The 16603-nt window shown below is 47.2% G+C and overlaps 1 protein-coding gene and 1 long non-coding RNA gene across 5 annotated transcripts; one reads left to right on the top strand and one right to left on the bottom strand.

Moving 5' to 3' along the window:
* The first annotated feature begins 103 nt into the window (after positions 1-103).
* LOC116948251 (ras-related protein Rab-5B-like) lies at positions 104-12627 on the top strand. Of its 4 annotated transcripts, XM_076069387.1 has the most exons (8): positions 104-248; positions 824-892; positions 2054-2286; positions 4571-4722; positions 6886-7008; positions 8581-8674; positions 10097-10235; positions 11409-12627. In XM_076069387.1, the coding sequence occupies exons 3-7, from the start codon at positions 2079-2081 to the stop codon at positions 10207-10209; spliced, it is 690 nt and encodes a 229-aa protein (XP_075925502.1). In that variant the 5' UTR covers positions 104-248; positions 824-892; positions 2054-2078; the 3' UTR covers positions 10210-10235; positions 11409-12627. The 4 variants fall into 4 exon arrangements, with proteins under 4 accessions (XP_075925502.1, XP_075925499.1, XP_032820630.1 ...); XM_076069384.1 differs by having other exon boundaries at positions 104-657; positions 10097-12627; XM_032964739.2 differs by having other exon boundaries at positions 10097-12627.
* A 1321-nt stretch (positions 12628-13948) lies between these two features.
* On the bottom strand, positions 13949-16140 carry LOC116948243 (uncharacterized). Its single transcript, XR_004403777.2, has 4 exons — positions 16023-16140; positions 15843-15869; positions 14533-14555; positions 13949-14185 (listed from the first exon to the last, which is right to left on the bottom strand). It is a non-coding gene; the product is annotated as an uncharacterized LOC116948243 (long non-coding RNA).
* Between the last annotated feature and the right edge of the window lie 463 nt (positions 16141-16603).

Below are 16603 nucleotides of genomic sequence, written 5' to 3' on the forward strand. Positions count from 1 at the left end.
AGCCGTCTGGCGTGGGTGTGCCTGTACAAATGTCCTGTTTGTGCTTTTACAATACACTGTGACCTCACCGTTCAAATTGCAACGTCGCTTGCTATTCGGTATAAGGAAGCCATTCTCGGAAACCACACCAGGGTACCAGCCCGGCGCAGCCAGCGGTGTATATGTGGGTGCATGCTCGTGTTTTTTTGTTGTTATTTTCCACTTGGTGTTTCTCTTCTCGATCAACCGTCCTCGGAGACCCTTCCCAGGTGAGCTGTGTTTTTCGCCTGTCTCTTGCTCGCCGTGGCTGAGCAGTAGGACGGTGCCCTTGACCCAGCTGGAGCGAGCGAGCGAGCGTGCGCAGTCGACCCTCTCTGCCCGTGCTGCGCTGGATAAGGCACTCAAACAAGGAAGTTCTCAGTTCCTGTTTGTTTTAAAAATAAGTTTTGAGGCAACGTATTTAAGTAACTTCGTTTCAAGTGAAGTTCATGGTACGGTGACTAAGCAGCAGCTTTCCTGCGTCAAAAAAAGTCATCGTCTCCATGCCATTGTTTGGCCGGTTAATTTCTTCTCAAGTCAATTAATTGTCCATGAATGGTGCCCAGTGCCAAGTGAATTGTGTGACGGTGTTGTGACTGTACGCGACCTGCTGTACAAACTGCTTTGGGCTATTTTAAGGTGTGCCGATGTTTTGGGAATTTTTTACATTGACAGTTTGACTTAGCGTGCGGTCATGTACACGTTGTGTTTCTGTGTAATTTGAAAAAAAAAACATTTGCGTTTCCATAGAAATGTTGAAAAGTAGAAAAGTGTGGAATTTTCCTTTTTCTTTTCTCCCTTGCAGCTGTGAACGGAGGCCGCTTGGTTCCATCGGCCACAACCTCCGTCTAATGCTGCCTCGGTCGAGCAGTTGGTATTGCTTTCGTTGCAGTATTTTCTTTACAATTTACTCAAAAAACTTCAATCCAGCAACCTTAAAGCCACATTCAGTCCACACATTTTCAGTAGGCGTCCTTTGAATTTGTTGCCTTTAACTATCGTCATTGCTTTTGGTGAAAGTCTGTTAAATGTCAACTGCATAGGATTTCTAAGCCGTCTTGCTGCACCGCACCACTCGCTTGTTGTACCGTGCGATGTTAGAAATGATGTCCGATGTTTCGCAACACATGCTGGGAGCTTCTTTAAGAAAGGAACAATCTCGAAACGCGTGAAGTGAAAACATCGGACTCCCTACCGAACACACGGTTCGAGTTCATCGCAGAGCGGTCAAACGTCTGTTAGATGGCATCCTTGTGTGGAATTACCCCACTATTATGTCAGTTTAACACGTAGGCTTTCGCGACAAATATCCAAAATACAGGTTTTTTTTGGGGGGGGGGGGGGGGGTTAGATCGCGTAAATATAAATGTGTCGTTAAACACGCCACCACCCGACAGCCAATTGGCAAGGGATTTAATAATAGGGTTGTTCCCCTTTTTTCTGGCAACAAAACTGAAACCTTTTTACAAGGATTCATGTCTGCATTAACCACAATACCTGCAGTCAAAATGCAAACAAAAAACATATGCACATTATACAAGTAGGTTCCTACAAGTATAATGTGCGTTGATTACCATTTCCATAACCAAAACGGCAATGGATAACCCATAGTCATTTACATGCATTTTTTACTCCCTCCCCTCCCCCCACTTCGGTTGTAATTACTGGTGAAACGTCGTACTCAGATTGTAATCGTTGTGGATTTGCTCTCCAACACACCGGTGTGCTGTACTAATAAGGAATTGGCATGTTCTGTTTACGTGACAAACCTTACTAATTGGGTGTGTCAGGTGGTGGCGGGTTTAACGACACATTTATATTGATGCGATCTAACCCAAAAAACCTGTATTATGTATTATAATGCCACTCTTCGCCAGATTGATTTTATTTGGCCAGCTACACTGTGAACTAGGTCACAAACACGTAGTGATTTCTCTACTTTAGCTATCGCTTTAATAATTTATTTCAGCATTAAAACCCTCTCTTGCTCATTCTTGACTAATTATGCAAGGAGACTTTCACGCGTTTGTTGCAGGTAGAAGTTCCCACTCGCTGAAGCCATGGGCCAGAAGAGGACCAACGTCTCGTTGAGGCACCAGATGACCTCGAGCCTTCGGGGTCGCCAGCTGACCGTCCAACCAGCCTCGACCAGGAAGGCCCTGCAGTTCAAGCTGGTTCTGCTGGGGCGCGAGCAGGTGGGCAAGTCGAGCCTGGTGGTGCGCTACGTCCTGGACCAGTTCACCGATGACCTCCAGAGCACCATCGGTGGTGAGTGCCGGCCGTGTGAATTCAACGCGTGTGTTTGTGTGTTGTGGCAACGGTAGCGCAACGATGAGGGCATTGCGCCAGGAAACCGGCAACCCAAGTTCTAGCCCCGCTTATGGCCAACACCGGTGACGATTATCTGAATCGGTCCTGGGCCTAATCTAAATCGACTCGGCCTCAAATGAGTACCTGGTGCAATGTGTAAACATTGCTACTGTAGAGACAAAGCGGTCGGGTGTGGTGCTGGCTACCCACCCCCTCGTGTGCAATGCCGGCCTTCATAGGTGCTTGCTAACCCCAACTTGCCTCAACAGTCTGTCAAGGCTATATGGGGGATATTTGTCTTTGTATTCCACCGAATCCACATTTTATGTTGAGCAATACCATAACAGTTATTGCACTGCACGATGAATTCAGCAACCCGCATTCGTTTCCGGCCAATGACAAGGAGAAGAAGAAGAATTACAGCATATATAGTAGAGCTTTTCATGGTAAAATATGACGGTGCTTTACATCACTGATAATGGGGGTGGGGGGAGGGTGAGAAGTGGCTTCCTAAAAGAGGAATGATGTTAAGTAGGACTTGAAGGTGGCAGCCAAACCAGACTCCCAAGGCTAAGATCAGTTGTGATTTATCTGAACTGGTCCTGGGGATTCCCCAAGGCTGAGTTAGCCTTTGATGAGTGCCTGGTTCAGTGCTTAAACATCAGTTGGTGAAGATATAGGCGCCCAGTCGTGGTGCTCGAAGGCAGTGGTGGCACAGGCCTGTAATACAGCACTGCGGAGGTGAAGTTTGGCAGATCACACAAATGTCGAGAAACTCCATTTCTGTGGGTATCAAGGTTGCCATGCCCTTTGCGTGCTAGGAGATGGCAGTTCAAACAGTTCATTCATATTTTTCCATCTATACGGGAATAGAGTGTTGCCCCACTAGTACGCATGGGTTTCCTTTCATATGTACAAACGCTTATTGTCTGAAAACATATTAATATATGAAGCAATTGGCGGGACCCTGGGGTCCCATCACTGCCCCGGGGTGGGAAAAACCGCGTGGCGACACGAGTCTTGCCTTACCGACAACAAAACTAGTTTACACTATGAAACCTCCTTTGCCAGTCGCAAGATATAGTAATAGGTTTTTACCCTTTTATCTGGCACCAAAACTGACCGGTTACCGGTGAGGCGTGGGGCACGCCTCACCGGTAACGCTATTTCTATTGTGTAAACGCGCTGCGTAAAGTGCGCGCTGTGTAAACAAGCACTCGCAAATGACGGCGGCCGTATGTCCTGCAGTACACGCGCCTCACGCGCACGCTCAAATCACTCGCACCACCCCCACGCTGCAGCCATGCGCTCACACCGGGCACACCGTCTCTCCACAGCAGACATGCCACACACACAGATCACAGACGCTACGCCGAGGTTCTGCCCACACACACAGAAATCACGCTACACCGATATTCTGTGCGAGAGTTTATTAATGGCGCCAATACGCATTACCCGGAGGAGGAATATTTCGCGAGGAGAGCCGAGCGTAACTCTGCCTATGAACCCAGCTACTCAAACGTCCTGCCACGTGCCTTGAAACTGGACTCGCGGTGTCCCACGGACGCTGAGAGTGTTGGAAGGAGAAGGACGAGAGAAGACTTGCCCAATCACTGTCTCGCAGCAGCACTCGCTGGCATCACACGGATGCTGTGAGCGGCTTGAAGAGGCAGGACGGCAGGCAGGGAGTGGGTCGTGACGGCCCGGAGGTTGTAGACAACTGCCTCAATCGTCCCGGGGCTTCCACCTTTATACTCTCGCTGCCGCTCCACCCACCCATTGTTTTCTCGTGCCCAGTCGTCCTAGCTTTCGGTCTAGCTCTTTATTTATAGCCTTCGGGTCCACTCTTTATGCCTCCCACCCATTGATCTCCCGTGTCCAGTAGTTCGCGTCTTAGGGTCTGCTCTTTTATGCCTAATATTCCACCCTCTAACCTCCCCCCAATGTTGTGTGTAACTCATTGCGGTTGGCCCAGGGAACCTTTTCTTTTTGCGCCCATACAATTTTAAGCCAATTTAGGGGCACCGCAATGTAACCTGTCCTGTGGGGGTCTGCCAATCTCCTGGCACCGGGAAACCGTGGGACTGTCCCCCTCGGGGCCCTTCGGATTAAAACCCGATGTGTGAGGCAACTCCCGCCAGGACACTACGTGGGTGCGCTGCGTGCGGGTATGTTTTATGTATATAAATATAAAAATACAAACGTTGTCAGTGGTTGTGTCCTCTCGCACGCGGCATGGCAGCTGCCTTCCAGAGCCAGACGGTGTGTTTGGACTCAGCCCTCGTGAAGTTCGAGATCTGGGACACCGCCGGGCAGGAGAAGTACCACTGCCTGACGCCCATGTACTACCGCGGTGCGCAGGCAGCCATCATTGTCTACGACATCACGGACGAGGTGAGTGTCCGCATAGCTATTGTCATGGTGATGCCGGGCGCTTGTGTGATGGTTGTCACAGCCTGTCTGGGTGGGCGGGGGTTCAGCCGCCCCTGCTTCAAGGCTCACTCCTCCCGTCTAAATTCTAAGTCAAAGAAAATTTCGGTGCAATGTTGAAACCAGCAGTATTTTTTTTCTTCAGCCTTTCCTCATGTATAGAGGAGGCGAGGGACAGAGCAGAATGCATGATAAGACAATAGCAGATCAGATCGATACCCATTCTGTTTAATTATAATTATGGGCGACGGGTGGCCAGTGCCAACAGGGCTTAACCCCCTCGAATCTATTAACATCATTGCATTCAAACACAGCCAATACTGCAAAACCTCTGGAAGCCGGACTAGATGAGACAGCACAAGGTCACCAGTAGGAGCGCACGTGGCAGGCTGACGCAAATGGTGAATCCGTGCCTTGGCATTCATTCAAGATTTTAGTATTTTATTTATTTAAATATATACATGGAGCGGTGGCACCATGTCCGATGAACAGGACAACCCGAGTTCAATTCTTGGCCACGGCGAAAGTGATATCTGAACCGGTTTTAAACACCCCTTTCACTAATCCGTATTGACCAGCGCAGGGAAGTATGGTAACAAAAATAAAACACTTGCTGTGGAGAGGTCTTCTTCCACTTTGGGATTGTAAAGAGGTTATACATTAAAACAAATATTTCAGCTTCCCCAACCAATTTATTTCAGCCCCCAACAAAAATTCACCCATTGCCTGTGTCATTCCAGCCTTTCTCTGATTTGTGGATACAGTGTACACAATTCCGTTATGAACATGGTTCTTGATTTCATGCATCGATTTATCATGCAGTCAAGTCTTAAATTACACCCTTGTTATGTAACCCAGATGGATGCTGCCGAGAAAATATTCGCAATATATTCTTAACCTTTTTGGGTTTACTCTGTCCTGTTTTGGAACATAGAAGCATGTGAACGTCACTGCTAGAGCTTTCAGATATTCGAATTGTTATGTTTTTATGCTGTGTTTAATTTTAAGTGGCAAAGTGCTTACAAGCAGCAGATATAGAAAAGCAAAATCATAACATTAGTCATGGACCAGCGATATCAGATCGTGCTCATTAAAAGACTCATGTGAGAGGGGAATGTTAAAGTTACATTTCCATGAGTTATGGATGGAGGAGATAAAAAAGGAGTGGAATGACAAGATATGTATTTAATCATTAATAATTTTGATTATTCAGATGGTAGAGTGCCCAATGTTGTAGTTATTGAGCGTGCAGGCAGTGCAACTGCACTGAAGCCCACGGGTGGGCCAGAGAGGCCCAGGCACGGGGCTATGACGAAAAGAGAAATTGGACGAGGAGGCCCCACTTGTATGTATGTTTGTTGAACTTCTTTAGCACCGTGCATCGCCAACCGTGCTAATCGGAGGTACGGGAAAACGTTATTCCTTACACCGGGGTCAATTCACACCAGGATCAATTATGCCGCTGAGAATGGTGTAAAATGAGTTGTCCAATACATCCGGTGGGTGGTTCTTCAAAGATGCTACCATTTTGATGAGGATAGATGTCAAGGTAGACTTCTATTGTACCCATTTTAATATCCATACTTGAACTATCAAACTCACGTATCACTTTATCACCCTCCCCCTCCTTGCCACCTCTCACACCACCCTCTCTCCTCCCTTAATCCCCACCGTGTATCATCCCAACGTCTCACTTCTTTGAACCAACTCTCCTCCTCAATAGGCTGCACCAATAATGATGCTTCAACTTCTTGGCTCATGCTGTGTTTATGCATTTGAATGAAAAACGCTTTTTTTTATCTATATGTATGCTCGCAGCTCGCGAATACTTTGGACTTGACCAAGTCGAGCCTTGGGTAGTGCTTGAATGAGTAACCACCATACATAGTTTGTAAATATAGCTTGCAGGCCTATGTAGCAACATCCATTGTTGCACCGTACTTTGATGCTCCCACAACTATGCTCCCTATCTTTACCAACCACCACTGACCAGTGTGGTGAAGTATGGTAAAATAGCCTTCGACGACCAGCATGGCGTAGGGAGGCCCTCATCCAGTAGTGGATTCGCGGGGGGGAGGGGGGGGGGTCGGTGGAAGTTTGGCTCCGTGCATGTTGCCGATGCTGCAGGAATCTTTCTCGAGGGCCAAGGTGTGGGTGACGGAGCTCAAGAAGCAGGTGAACACGGCGGTGGTGATTGCTCTGACCGGGAACAAGACCGACCTGCATCTGCAGAGGCGAGTGCCATGTGAGGTGGGTTCTATTTGTGGGCAAGGCGGTGGGGGTGTGGGCTGGGGTGGGGAGGGGGGACGACACAATATTTAAATTTAGGGCGGGGGGGCAAGTGACTGACTCTCCAATATAATTGGGGGGGGGGGGGGAGCATGGGAGAAAGGATGGGGATATACAATGCAATGTGGATTTATATCGTGACGAAATGCAACTGCAACAAAAGACATTGTACAAAAACAGTGGGCATGTTTACTTCGTAGAGAGAGTTACTAGGTAATATAGTCAGTCATAACCAGAGCAACAAAGGAAAGTCTTGAGTCTACACTTGAACAGGGGCAGGCAGTGAACAGCACGGATGACCGGGGGAAAGGGAGCTTTATGGGGGGGCGGGTGGGGGATAAATGTGGGGGTATAGCCAGGAATGAGGCAAAGTTGACACTGCACATTTTATAGGGAAAATAAGTACCGTACCCACGATGTGGATGAACCATAGTCGAAGGGAGAGGACAAATGCAGCTCTGTTGACGTGTTAAGGGCGTGGGTTCAATTCCTTGGCTCGGGTCACAAGTGTTTCTTTTTTAGTAACACTGTTTTCAACCTACGTAAACTATAGTACATTATTTCATGTTATCATGATATTGTTTTCTCCGATACCAAGGTACTCTGCAAGCCGTCTGGATACCACCAAAGATTTGTCCATGAAGCCATACAGATATACAAATATAGACATAACTTCAACCGAGAAGATGGATGCAAATTGAGCAATCATTGGAAAGATGTGATTAACCATGTTAAACCTCAACTGCTACTCTCCCCCGCTCCGCGTCCCCCCCCCCCCATCCGTGGCTCCGATGTTCTCTAGCAGGAGCTTTACCTTCCTGGCTCCACCCACACCCCCCATGCTGTGCCCGTCCTCCCTGGCTCCTCCTCTTGCCCTATGTAACAGTCTATCATCACAAATAGCTCTCTCTACAGTTATTTTGCTGCGCCTTTTTTACACCTGATGAAGGAAGCTTGTGTTGCCTCTGAAACGTCGTGATTTAATTTAGTTTTCATTTATTTTACTTTTTACCGACGTGACTTTACCGAAAAAAACAAAGAGTATTATTTCATGTATTATGATGAGTTATACCTGAATTAGTCTTGGGCCCGCCCTTCACCAACCCACACTAACCAGCGTGGTGAAGTATGGTCAAACAACCCCCACTGACTGACATGTTGTGGGGAGGCCTTCATCCGGCGGTGAATCGACAATCACTTGACTTTTTTGTATCGGCGTATGCTTTAACAATAGATGTCATTTTAATAATGTGTATTTTTATTGTTTAAATTAAGTCAATGTGCTTCATCCTCCTTTATAATGGAGAGGGGGTGTGGAGTCACGCGCATTGCCCGCCCCCCCCCCCCCCCCCCCCACGTCTCGTCTTGCCAAGTGTGGAGGGACAATAGCAGATTTAAAATCTTTAGCAGATTCAGAATTTTTAGCCTATTGTTCTGCTGGTCGCCTGGAGAGAACACGAGTCACTCTGCCCCTTTCGCGGAGCACGGAAGCCTGGCTGCCTCATCCATTGCCCATCGTGTCACCCCTCTCAGGAAGCCAAGACTTACGCGAAAGAGAACAGACTCATGTTTTTTGAGACGTCAGCCAAGACAGGAAACAACGTAGAGGAGGTCTTCCTCACTTTAGGTGAGTACTTGGAGCTGACGTGCCACAAACTGGCTATGGCTTTGTGGTATTGTTGTGTTTGTTTGATTCAATGTCTGTGAATTCAGGAGATGTGCTGAGACGATGTTGAGCCCAGATGTTGGGTAAAGACTGCGTGATGGATGCAGACAGGGCGATTCTGTGGAGGATGTCGGTCTTGCAGCGACCCGCCCTTCCACTGGCTTGCAACCAAAAATAATTGTTGACTTTTGATTTTAAGCTTTCGTGACTGCAGGGATTCATATTCTTGGTTCTTTCGGTAAAGTCACGTAGAAGGGAAACAATAAAATAATAAAAAATATAAAACAATACAATTTTCACGACGTTTCGACTGCAACACAAGCAGTCATCATCAGGTGTGAAAACCACAACAAGAAAATTTGAAAAAAGTGGCGTTTTTTTAACGTTAGCACCACGGATAGCTATTTGACAGTTTGTTCAGATGGACGAGTCCATCTATGTTCGGAAAAGAGGAGGGGGGAGATTAAAAATAATGGATGCGGTCTGAAAGCCACCTTAAGCGTGATCAATCAATTAAGACCCGAAATGGTTTATCAAATCCTTCCAATGATTGCTAAGCCAGAATCCATCTTCTCGGTTGAAATTGTCTCTGTGTTTGTATATGTGGATAGCCTCATGAACGAATCTCTCATGGTAGCCAGATGGCTTGCAAATCACTGTTATATTTCAGTAGGTTCACATGACATTGACTTCTCCAAGACTTCTTTGCAAGCCATCTGGCTACCATGAGAGATTCGTTCATGAGGCTATCCACATAATCAAACACAGAGACAATTTCAACCGAGAAGATAGATTCTGGCTTAGCAATCATTGGAAGGATTTGATAAACCACTTCGGGTCTTAATTGATTGATCACGCTTAAGGTGGCTTTCAGACCGCATCCATTATTTTTCGTCTCCCCCCCCTCTCCTCTTTTCTGAACATAGATGGACTCGTCCATCTGAACAAACTGTCAAATCGCTATCCGTGGTGCTAACGTTAAAAAAACGCCACTTTTCTCAAATTTTCGTGTTGTGGTTTTCACACCCGATGATGACTGCTTGTGTTGCAGTCGAAACGTCGTGAGAATTTTATTGTTTTATATTTTTATTGTTTCCCTTCTACGTGACTTTACCGAAAGAACCAAGAATATAATTGTTGACGCCAATTGTCGTCTTGGTCCCAGGGGGACCAACTCTCAATGTACCCGTTTCATTTACCTGTTGGCAGCAGTGAACAGGAACCTGCAATGCTTGTGAAGATGTGAACCTGAGACATCGGATTTGACAATAAGAGGATTGTCTGTATTTTGAGTGAGGATGAGCAGCAGTGTGAGAACAATTCATTTTTAATTGACACCCTTGGTGTCTTGTGAGCTCGCATTTTTTTTATTTTCTCCCGTAGCCAAGAAGCTGGCGGAGAACAGTGAGGGGACGATCGTGGAAGCGCGAGCCGAGACCATTCGCATCGACCACCCGCCAGAGGCGGAGAACACGAGGAAGGCCTGTTGCGTATGAAGACGAAGCATTATCTGTTCTGCTTTGTACGTGGAACGCTGTACTTTGTAAGACTTGTCTGGTATGTGCTGTCAGAAAGTTTGGTAAGAATGCTATACAGCTCGAAGTTCATCTGGCCAACACGGTGGGTGAATCTGGATGGACGAGTTCAGTTTTTATTGTTGGCCCAGCCCTTAGAATACCCCCACCCGTAACCCCTTCACAAAACCGCATGTTGATACAAGATCATCATTTACGGTTTCCATGGGGTTGACGCATTTAGTCTTGACATAAAAAGCATAAATACAATTATCTGTAGTACAGGAAATTCCTCACAGATGCCTTTAGAAAAAAAAGTGGTTGGAAAACATTAAAAAAATACCATTCTAGCAGAAAATAGTTTTTAAATTAACAGTTAAAAACAGTGAAGTTCTGAATTACACAGATCAAGACTTTGTTAACCACAGCTTAAAACATTTTTTCGGACAAAATTCATTTGTGCCAACATGGACATGTAAAAATAGACTAATGGTAGGACTTGACACTGGCAGTTTGCACACACCAGCACCAGGTTCATGCTGGGCATTATCAAAGTGCTGTGACTTATAAAGTGGATGTTAAAAACGTATGCTCAAGCTGCATTGCCCACAAGGGGTATGGTGCTGTGCAATGGTGGTGCTGATCCATTGGGGGCCTAAATCAGAACATGTTTCCCCTCCCCCGCTTTAGATTTCAAAAGTTCGTGAGATGACATAAGAGATATAGACAGGAGTTATGGATGTAAGTGAAATTAGAGAATTGTTGATAAAAATACGTCTCAGAAGAAAAATAGATGAGACTGATGCAGTGAAATGAGATACTGTATGTCCAAACTCCAGGTGGTGGTGGCTCTACAGGTTTGTAATCCAGCAGTGGAGGCAAAGGTTGGTGGATCACACAAATGTTGTGAAACTCCCCATAGGCGTTGAGGTGCCAAAACCCTGGCTTGCCAGCAGAAGGCCGTACGACAAGTGGTCTAACCTCCATCTGTGTAGTGTTGTAGGTCTCTTCTTCTTCTAGAGGCTTGTGGTGTGCGTATGTGCGGGTGGCGTGTATCGCGCACACACTCAGCCTGAGACGAGGTAGTCGCAGGAGGCACCGTCCTTCCCTTTTATTGTGTTCACGCCACCAACTCTGGCCCCCTCTCTCTCACGACCACGCTGCCGTACGACCCGGCTCAGACACGACCCTGTCCGCGTTGCACCGACGGCGTCGACCGCGACAGCCAACGACTGTCCGGCCGCGCAATGATCGGGCGAAGGTGGCGGCGACGAAGGCGGTGACGACGACGACAGCGACGAAGAGACGAGTCCACTCCCAGCACCGGCGGCCTGGAGCTCTCGCTCTCCGCTGCTTTTATTCCCCTCGGCGCAGCTTGGCTCCGCCCTAGCGGCGCCTCCCTTCTCGAACCCACCAGAGGGTTCCAAGGGCCTCCCACGAGGTCTACCGTGACCCTTGCCCCAGTTCATCCGCCCTGCCGGCACACACACACTCGTGTATGTGCTGAATGGCGTGTGCGCTAAGTGACCACCTGCAGTTGCAGCTGCTGTACAAGTAAGCGGCTGTCACTACATCTGTATGGAGATCAGTGTTGCCCACTCGCGTGCTTGGTTTTTATTCGGGTGCTTCGGTTTCCCCCCACACGAAAAACACACGGATTGGGTGATGATATCTTAAAATAAAAAGCTAATGCAGGACATCTGATAAATCTTTACTCAGGCTCTCCTGGATAAATGATTATTAGGAGACAAAGATGGCGCAATACGAGAAAATACAAGGATGATATGAAGCAATTGGCGGGACCCTGGGGTCCCATCACTGCTCCGGGGTGGGAAAAACCACGTAGCGACACGAGTCTTGCCTTACCGACAACAAAACTAGTGTCAATCGATTGGCCTCGTCGAGAGCTACTCGGGGCGCTAAGTTTCGTAAAAAGCTGAAAAATTACATAAACACGTTAAATTCACTGCCTGGGGGGCGGGCTCGCCTTGGCAAAGAAGCTGAGGATCGACGGCTGACCGGAGGGCGTTGTCGCCGTGCGCGACTGCAGTGGACGCCCCCCGGGGCTTGCGTTTGGCCGGTGGGGTGGCGCCCATCGTGTTGATCGCCACCTGCTGGTGCTTGTTGGCGCGAGTCTGGGCGGGCAGCGCGTTGCTGTTGGGATCACGAGTGGGCGGACTGAAAAATAATTATTGACCTGATTTTTTGTGGGACCCCTGGGTCCCGCCAAATGATTCATGTAACTCGTCGACATTCGGTTCACCCATAATTTTTCATGAATTGCGGGTCCCCGTTGAGCTTTTTGGGGTGATACCCTTTTTGTTTGCTTGTGCTTAGCCCCACCCAGTGGTGATTGTGAACGTATTGGTTTTACAAGTGCAATAAAAATGAATGTCAAGACTTTGGATTTGGATAGGTTATTGGTTCACTGGCGAGAACGTAACTGTTACCTCGGGTTTTCATTTAAGAACATTGCTACCTGAGCAATAACAATTTGATACCACGTTCTACTCCACAATTTAGTTTTAATTTACAACCCTTTGGTAATGAAAATTTACCATACTGTACTGGATTTCACCCACTTTTTTAATACAGCAGTGTACCATTGTTTGATGTTAAAGCTGGGGAATATATAGTTGATTATATTTGATGCATTATACTTTACAGTATTCTATATATATATTACTATACCTAAAAACGGGGGCTAACATTGTTTTTATATCATTAAGTAGACTTTTTGGGTAGCGTCAATTAAATTATGCAACTCATTTATGCATTAAATGCAAATCGAAATGTGTTAAAATGTAATTCTGCACGTTTATGAATTTGACTGGCATGAAAACATCTATTTGGAGCAATATTCTCTTAGACTGTATTCTTTAAACTCATTTACCCATACAATACTTGTAGTTCACATTTAAATAAACATTTACTTTATAGTGATCCGACTTTACTAGATTGTACCAAATGGTTGGCAATTTACTGACTTGGCAGCAGGGGCAGAGCCACAGGGGGGGCTAGGGGGGGGGCTTAGCCCCCCTGAAATTTTTGGGAAAGTCGGTAATCAGGATAACCGAATATCTGGCTGCTGCAAAATGCTGCAGGCTGCCACCTTGTGCTGCCCTGCAGGCTGCATGAGCGGCAGCCTTTATAACTTATTAGCCACATCAGCGGCTCCGACCTATTAATAAACTCCGCGTTCAAATCCAATGTGTTTCATACATTTGTGGCGCCCATTGGAAAACAAACACTGGATATCTCAGAATATTGAAGTCAGCCCCCCCAAAAGTCAAAATCCTGGCTCCGCCCTGCTTGGCAGGGCCATCTGGGTTAAATACGGTTCTCTAAAATGCCAGTACTACTCAAGCTGAGCGTGTGGTCAACGAGAGAACATTTTTACAAAAGCATTTCTTTATTCTACCAGAAAATGTGGACACCACAAAGGCCATAGTTTAACCTGCAGAATGTCAGGTTAAACTGTGCATCAATTGGAGTTAAGATGCTGCGGCTTGTTTATCCAGTTTTCACCATTCGACATTTGAGCGTAAAAGAGCATGTTCAGAATTTGAACATGCAATTAACATACCAACTGGGTACCAAGATAGATATTTAATGGATTGGCTTTGCACACAGATACGTGACGTTTTAGTACCCATAGTACAATTGGTGCCCGTTTAATTTCCAAAACCCAAACTTGAAAAACCACAATTCAGTTATCGTGTTTTAGGATCAGCATTTATTAACACAGAAGGTAAAAACAACGAAATGTGGATAGCACGGCTCCAAAGACGATGTCAGAGTGTAGTGGCCGCTTCTGGTTGGTGTCCTGGTGGCAGAACGTGCGGCAGGGCTGAGATGAGTGACGCCCGCAGGGGGAGAGGAGATGGCCCCGTCTCACGGACAGCAGAGGCCTGCTCACTTGGACCTCTGACGCATCTTCCTCCTCTTTCGCTTCAGCCTAAACCAAGCGTGTGGGGCAGGCCACGGATGAATAACAGGAACATTTAACCCAGCACCATAAGCCACGCCACACAAACACTGCACACCTCTAACGCTGTCATGAACATACAACTGCTACAGCATTTCAATGTCAAATACTGCACAGCATAGCCAACTCAGGCATGTGTGAATTATTCTTCAAGGGCATATTCCAAAAGCACCGTACAAACGTATGAGTTATTGTTTTCATATACATATTACATGTGTGCATTATATACTAATTTGTACAAACGAATTGTTTAGCAGACTGGATTTGTTGTTCACAATAGGGTGATGGTAGTAAGTGCAATGCAGTCACCGTCTCACCTGCGCATACGCTTCTTACGCCACTGTTGGGGAGACAACACGCCACGTGATTAACAATTGGGCAGACATTTAAACGTCGTTTATTTTCAACTTTAAAGCTGTAAAAGCCATCTTCCCTCCCCAAAGCAGCCCGAGTTAACATAAGCACACAACAGGCCCTATAACAGGCAATCACATTCGCTCAACAGGGTGCACACACAAGTAACTTGTTCATAATAAATTAACTTCTGCTGGAAAAACAACGATCGAGAAGACTCACGGGTTGGTCCAAAACCTGCAAAAAAATTAGGTGCCCTGGGATAAAACTTGATATCCCACATGTAATGTAAACACATACAGCCCCTTCTTTGGTTCTTTCGGTAAAGTCACGTAGAATGAGAATAAATTGATAAAATAAAATTCTCACGACGTTTCGGCCACAACATAAGCGGCCTTCATCAGGCGAAGGGACGAGACTGTCTGATGAAGGCCGCTTGTGTTGTGGCCGAAACGTCGTGAGAATTTTATTGTGTTATTTTATTTTATCAATTTATTATTTTATTCTCATTCTACGTGACTTTACCGAAAGAACCAAAGAAGATGAATCCTTGCAGTCACGAAAGCTTTAAAACGTACAACCCCTTTGCAAATCCACTGCTGGATGACGATGATCATCTCCCCACGCCATGCTAATCGGGGTTAGTTGACCATACTGGATACACGGAGCACTGCCGTGGGCACATTGTAGACAATGCATTTTGCAACACTGCCCTCTGCTGCCCATCATAACGTGGCCTTGCAGAAGCCTACAAAAACACGAGTTTCACGCAATGGTCGCCCATCCATGCAAACACAATACAGGCCGCAAAAAACTATCCTGCTTAGCTTTCGAGATCTGACCGAGCACAATATGCTCATTGCTGCAGACTATCGTCTTCCCACAACTGAACGCACACCAGATTTAAAAGACTTCGCCCAGTTCACTTAATCCACCCAACAAAAGGCAAGCCGCCTACTAAAGCAAAACGTAAACCAGCCACTCAAGACAGCGCATGACTTGCTACTAAAATCCCGTGAACAACCATGAAGCTTGTGTAGCTTATCACTTGTTATCCGGGCACACCCCTAATCAATGGGGTTTTCTTTTTTAAAGAGAGCATTACCGGAGCATTCGTGAATTAACCCACTTCGCGTGAATATAGTTTCATAAGCAGATGTTTCACAAAAACATAGCGTGTATAAACGTGAGAAGAGACAGCAGCGGTATAGCTGCGACACGAGGGGCATGGCACCCCACACGACACACGACATTCGCCGACACCACACGGTACCTTGGCCCTCATGTCGTCAAGCCGCTCCTGCGCACGGACAACAAAAACACACGCGGCCGACAAGAGAGAACGGATTAGACGTAGGCAGTATACAATTCGCGGTCTGAAATCGCGTTGATAGCGGCGGATGGAAGTGGATTGAGTTGGGAGACTTCGCACGCGAGCGGAACGGGCACCCACCTCGAGGGACGAACACGATGCGCAACAAGGGGAGTAGCGGAAGTGGCGAGCACGTGACCGAGGTGACGATGACGTCACGAGAGTGCACAAACCCCGCCCCCAACCCCCCCCCATGGTAGGCGCGGTCTCCTCCTGGTAACCCGCGCAAACCCCGCCCCTTCCCCCCCCCATGGTAGGCGGGGTCTCCTCCTGGTAACCCGCGCAAACCCCGCCCCTTCCCCCCCCCCATGGTAGGCGGGGTCTCCTCCTGGTAACCCGCGCAAACCCCGCCCCTCCCCCATGGTAGGCGGGATCACCTACAGGTAACCCGCGCAAACCCCGCCCCCTCCCCCATGGTAGGCGGGGTCTCCTCCTGGTTTTAGCATTGATGGTCATGCAGTACTCCCCCTACCTACCAACGAGTTCGGTTCCAGAGGCCTGCTCGTAAGTCGATTTGTTCGTAAGTTCAACTTTACTCCTGTTGATTCCAAACACATTGATACGGCATGTGCACTAAACACGGGGGACGACTTTAAAAGTTATACAATCTCCTGTAGATACCACTGGCTGTTCACGTTCTGCAGATGTAAATGCCACCACCG

The sequence above is a fragment of the Petromyzon marinus genome, chromosome 2 (assembly GCF_048934315.1).
Source record: "Petromyzon marinus isolate PM22_M1 ecotype Great Lakes invasive population chromosome 2, UKy_Petmar_22M1.pri1.0, whole genome shotgun sequence".
Taxonomy (NCBI): Eukaryota; Metazoa; Chordata; class Hyperoartia; order Petromyzontiformes; family Petromyzontidae; genus Petromyzon; species Petromyzon marinus.

Excerpts from the sequence above, each read along its gene's own strand:
- LOC116948251 (XM_076069384.1), top strand. The coding sequence starts at position 2,079 with ATGGGCCAGAAGAGGACCAACGTCTCGTTGAGGCACCAGATGACCTCG. Across the intron at positions 2,287-4,570 it reads CCTCCAGAGCACCATCGGTG|CTGCCTTCCAGAGCCAGACG; the intron begins GTGAGTGCCGGC and ends GCGGCATGGCAG. Across the intron at positions 4,723-6,885 it reads TCTACGACATCACGGACGAG|GAATCTTTCTCGAGGGCCAA; the intron begins GTGAGTGTCCGC and ends CCGATGCTGCAG.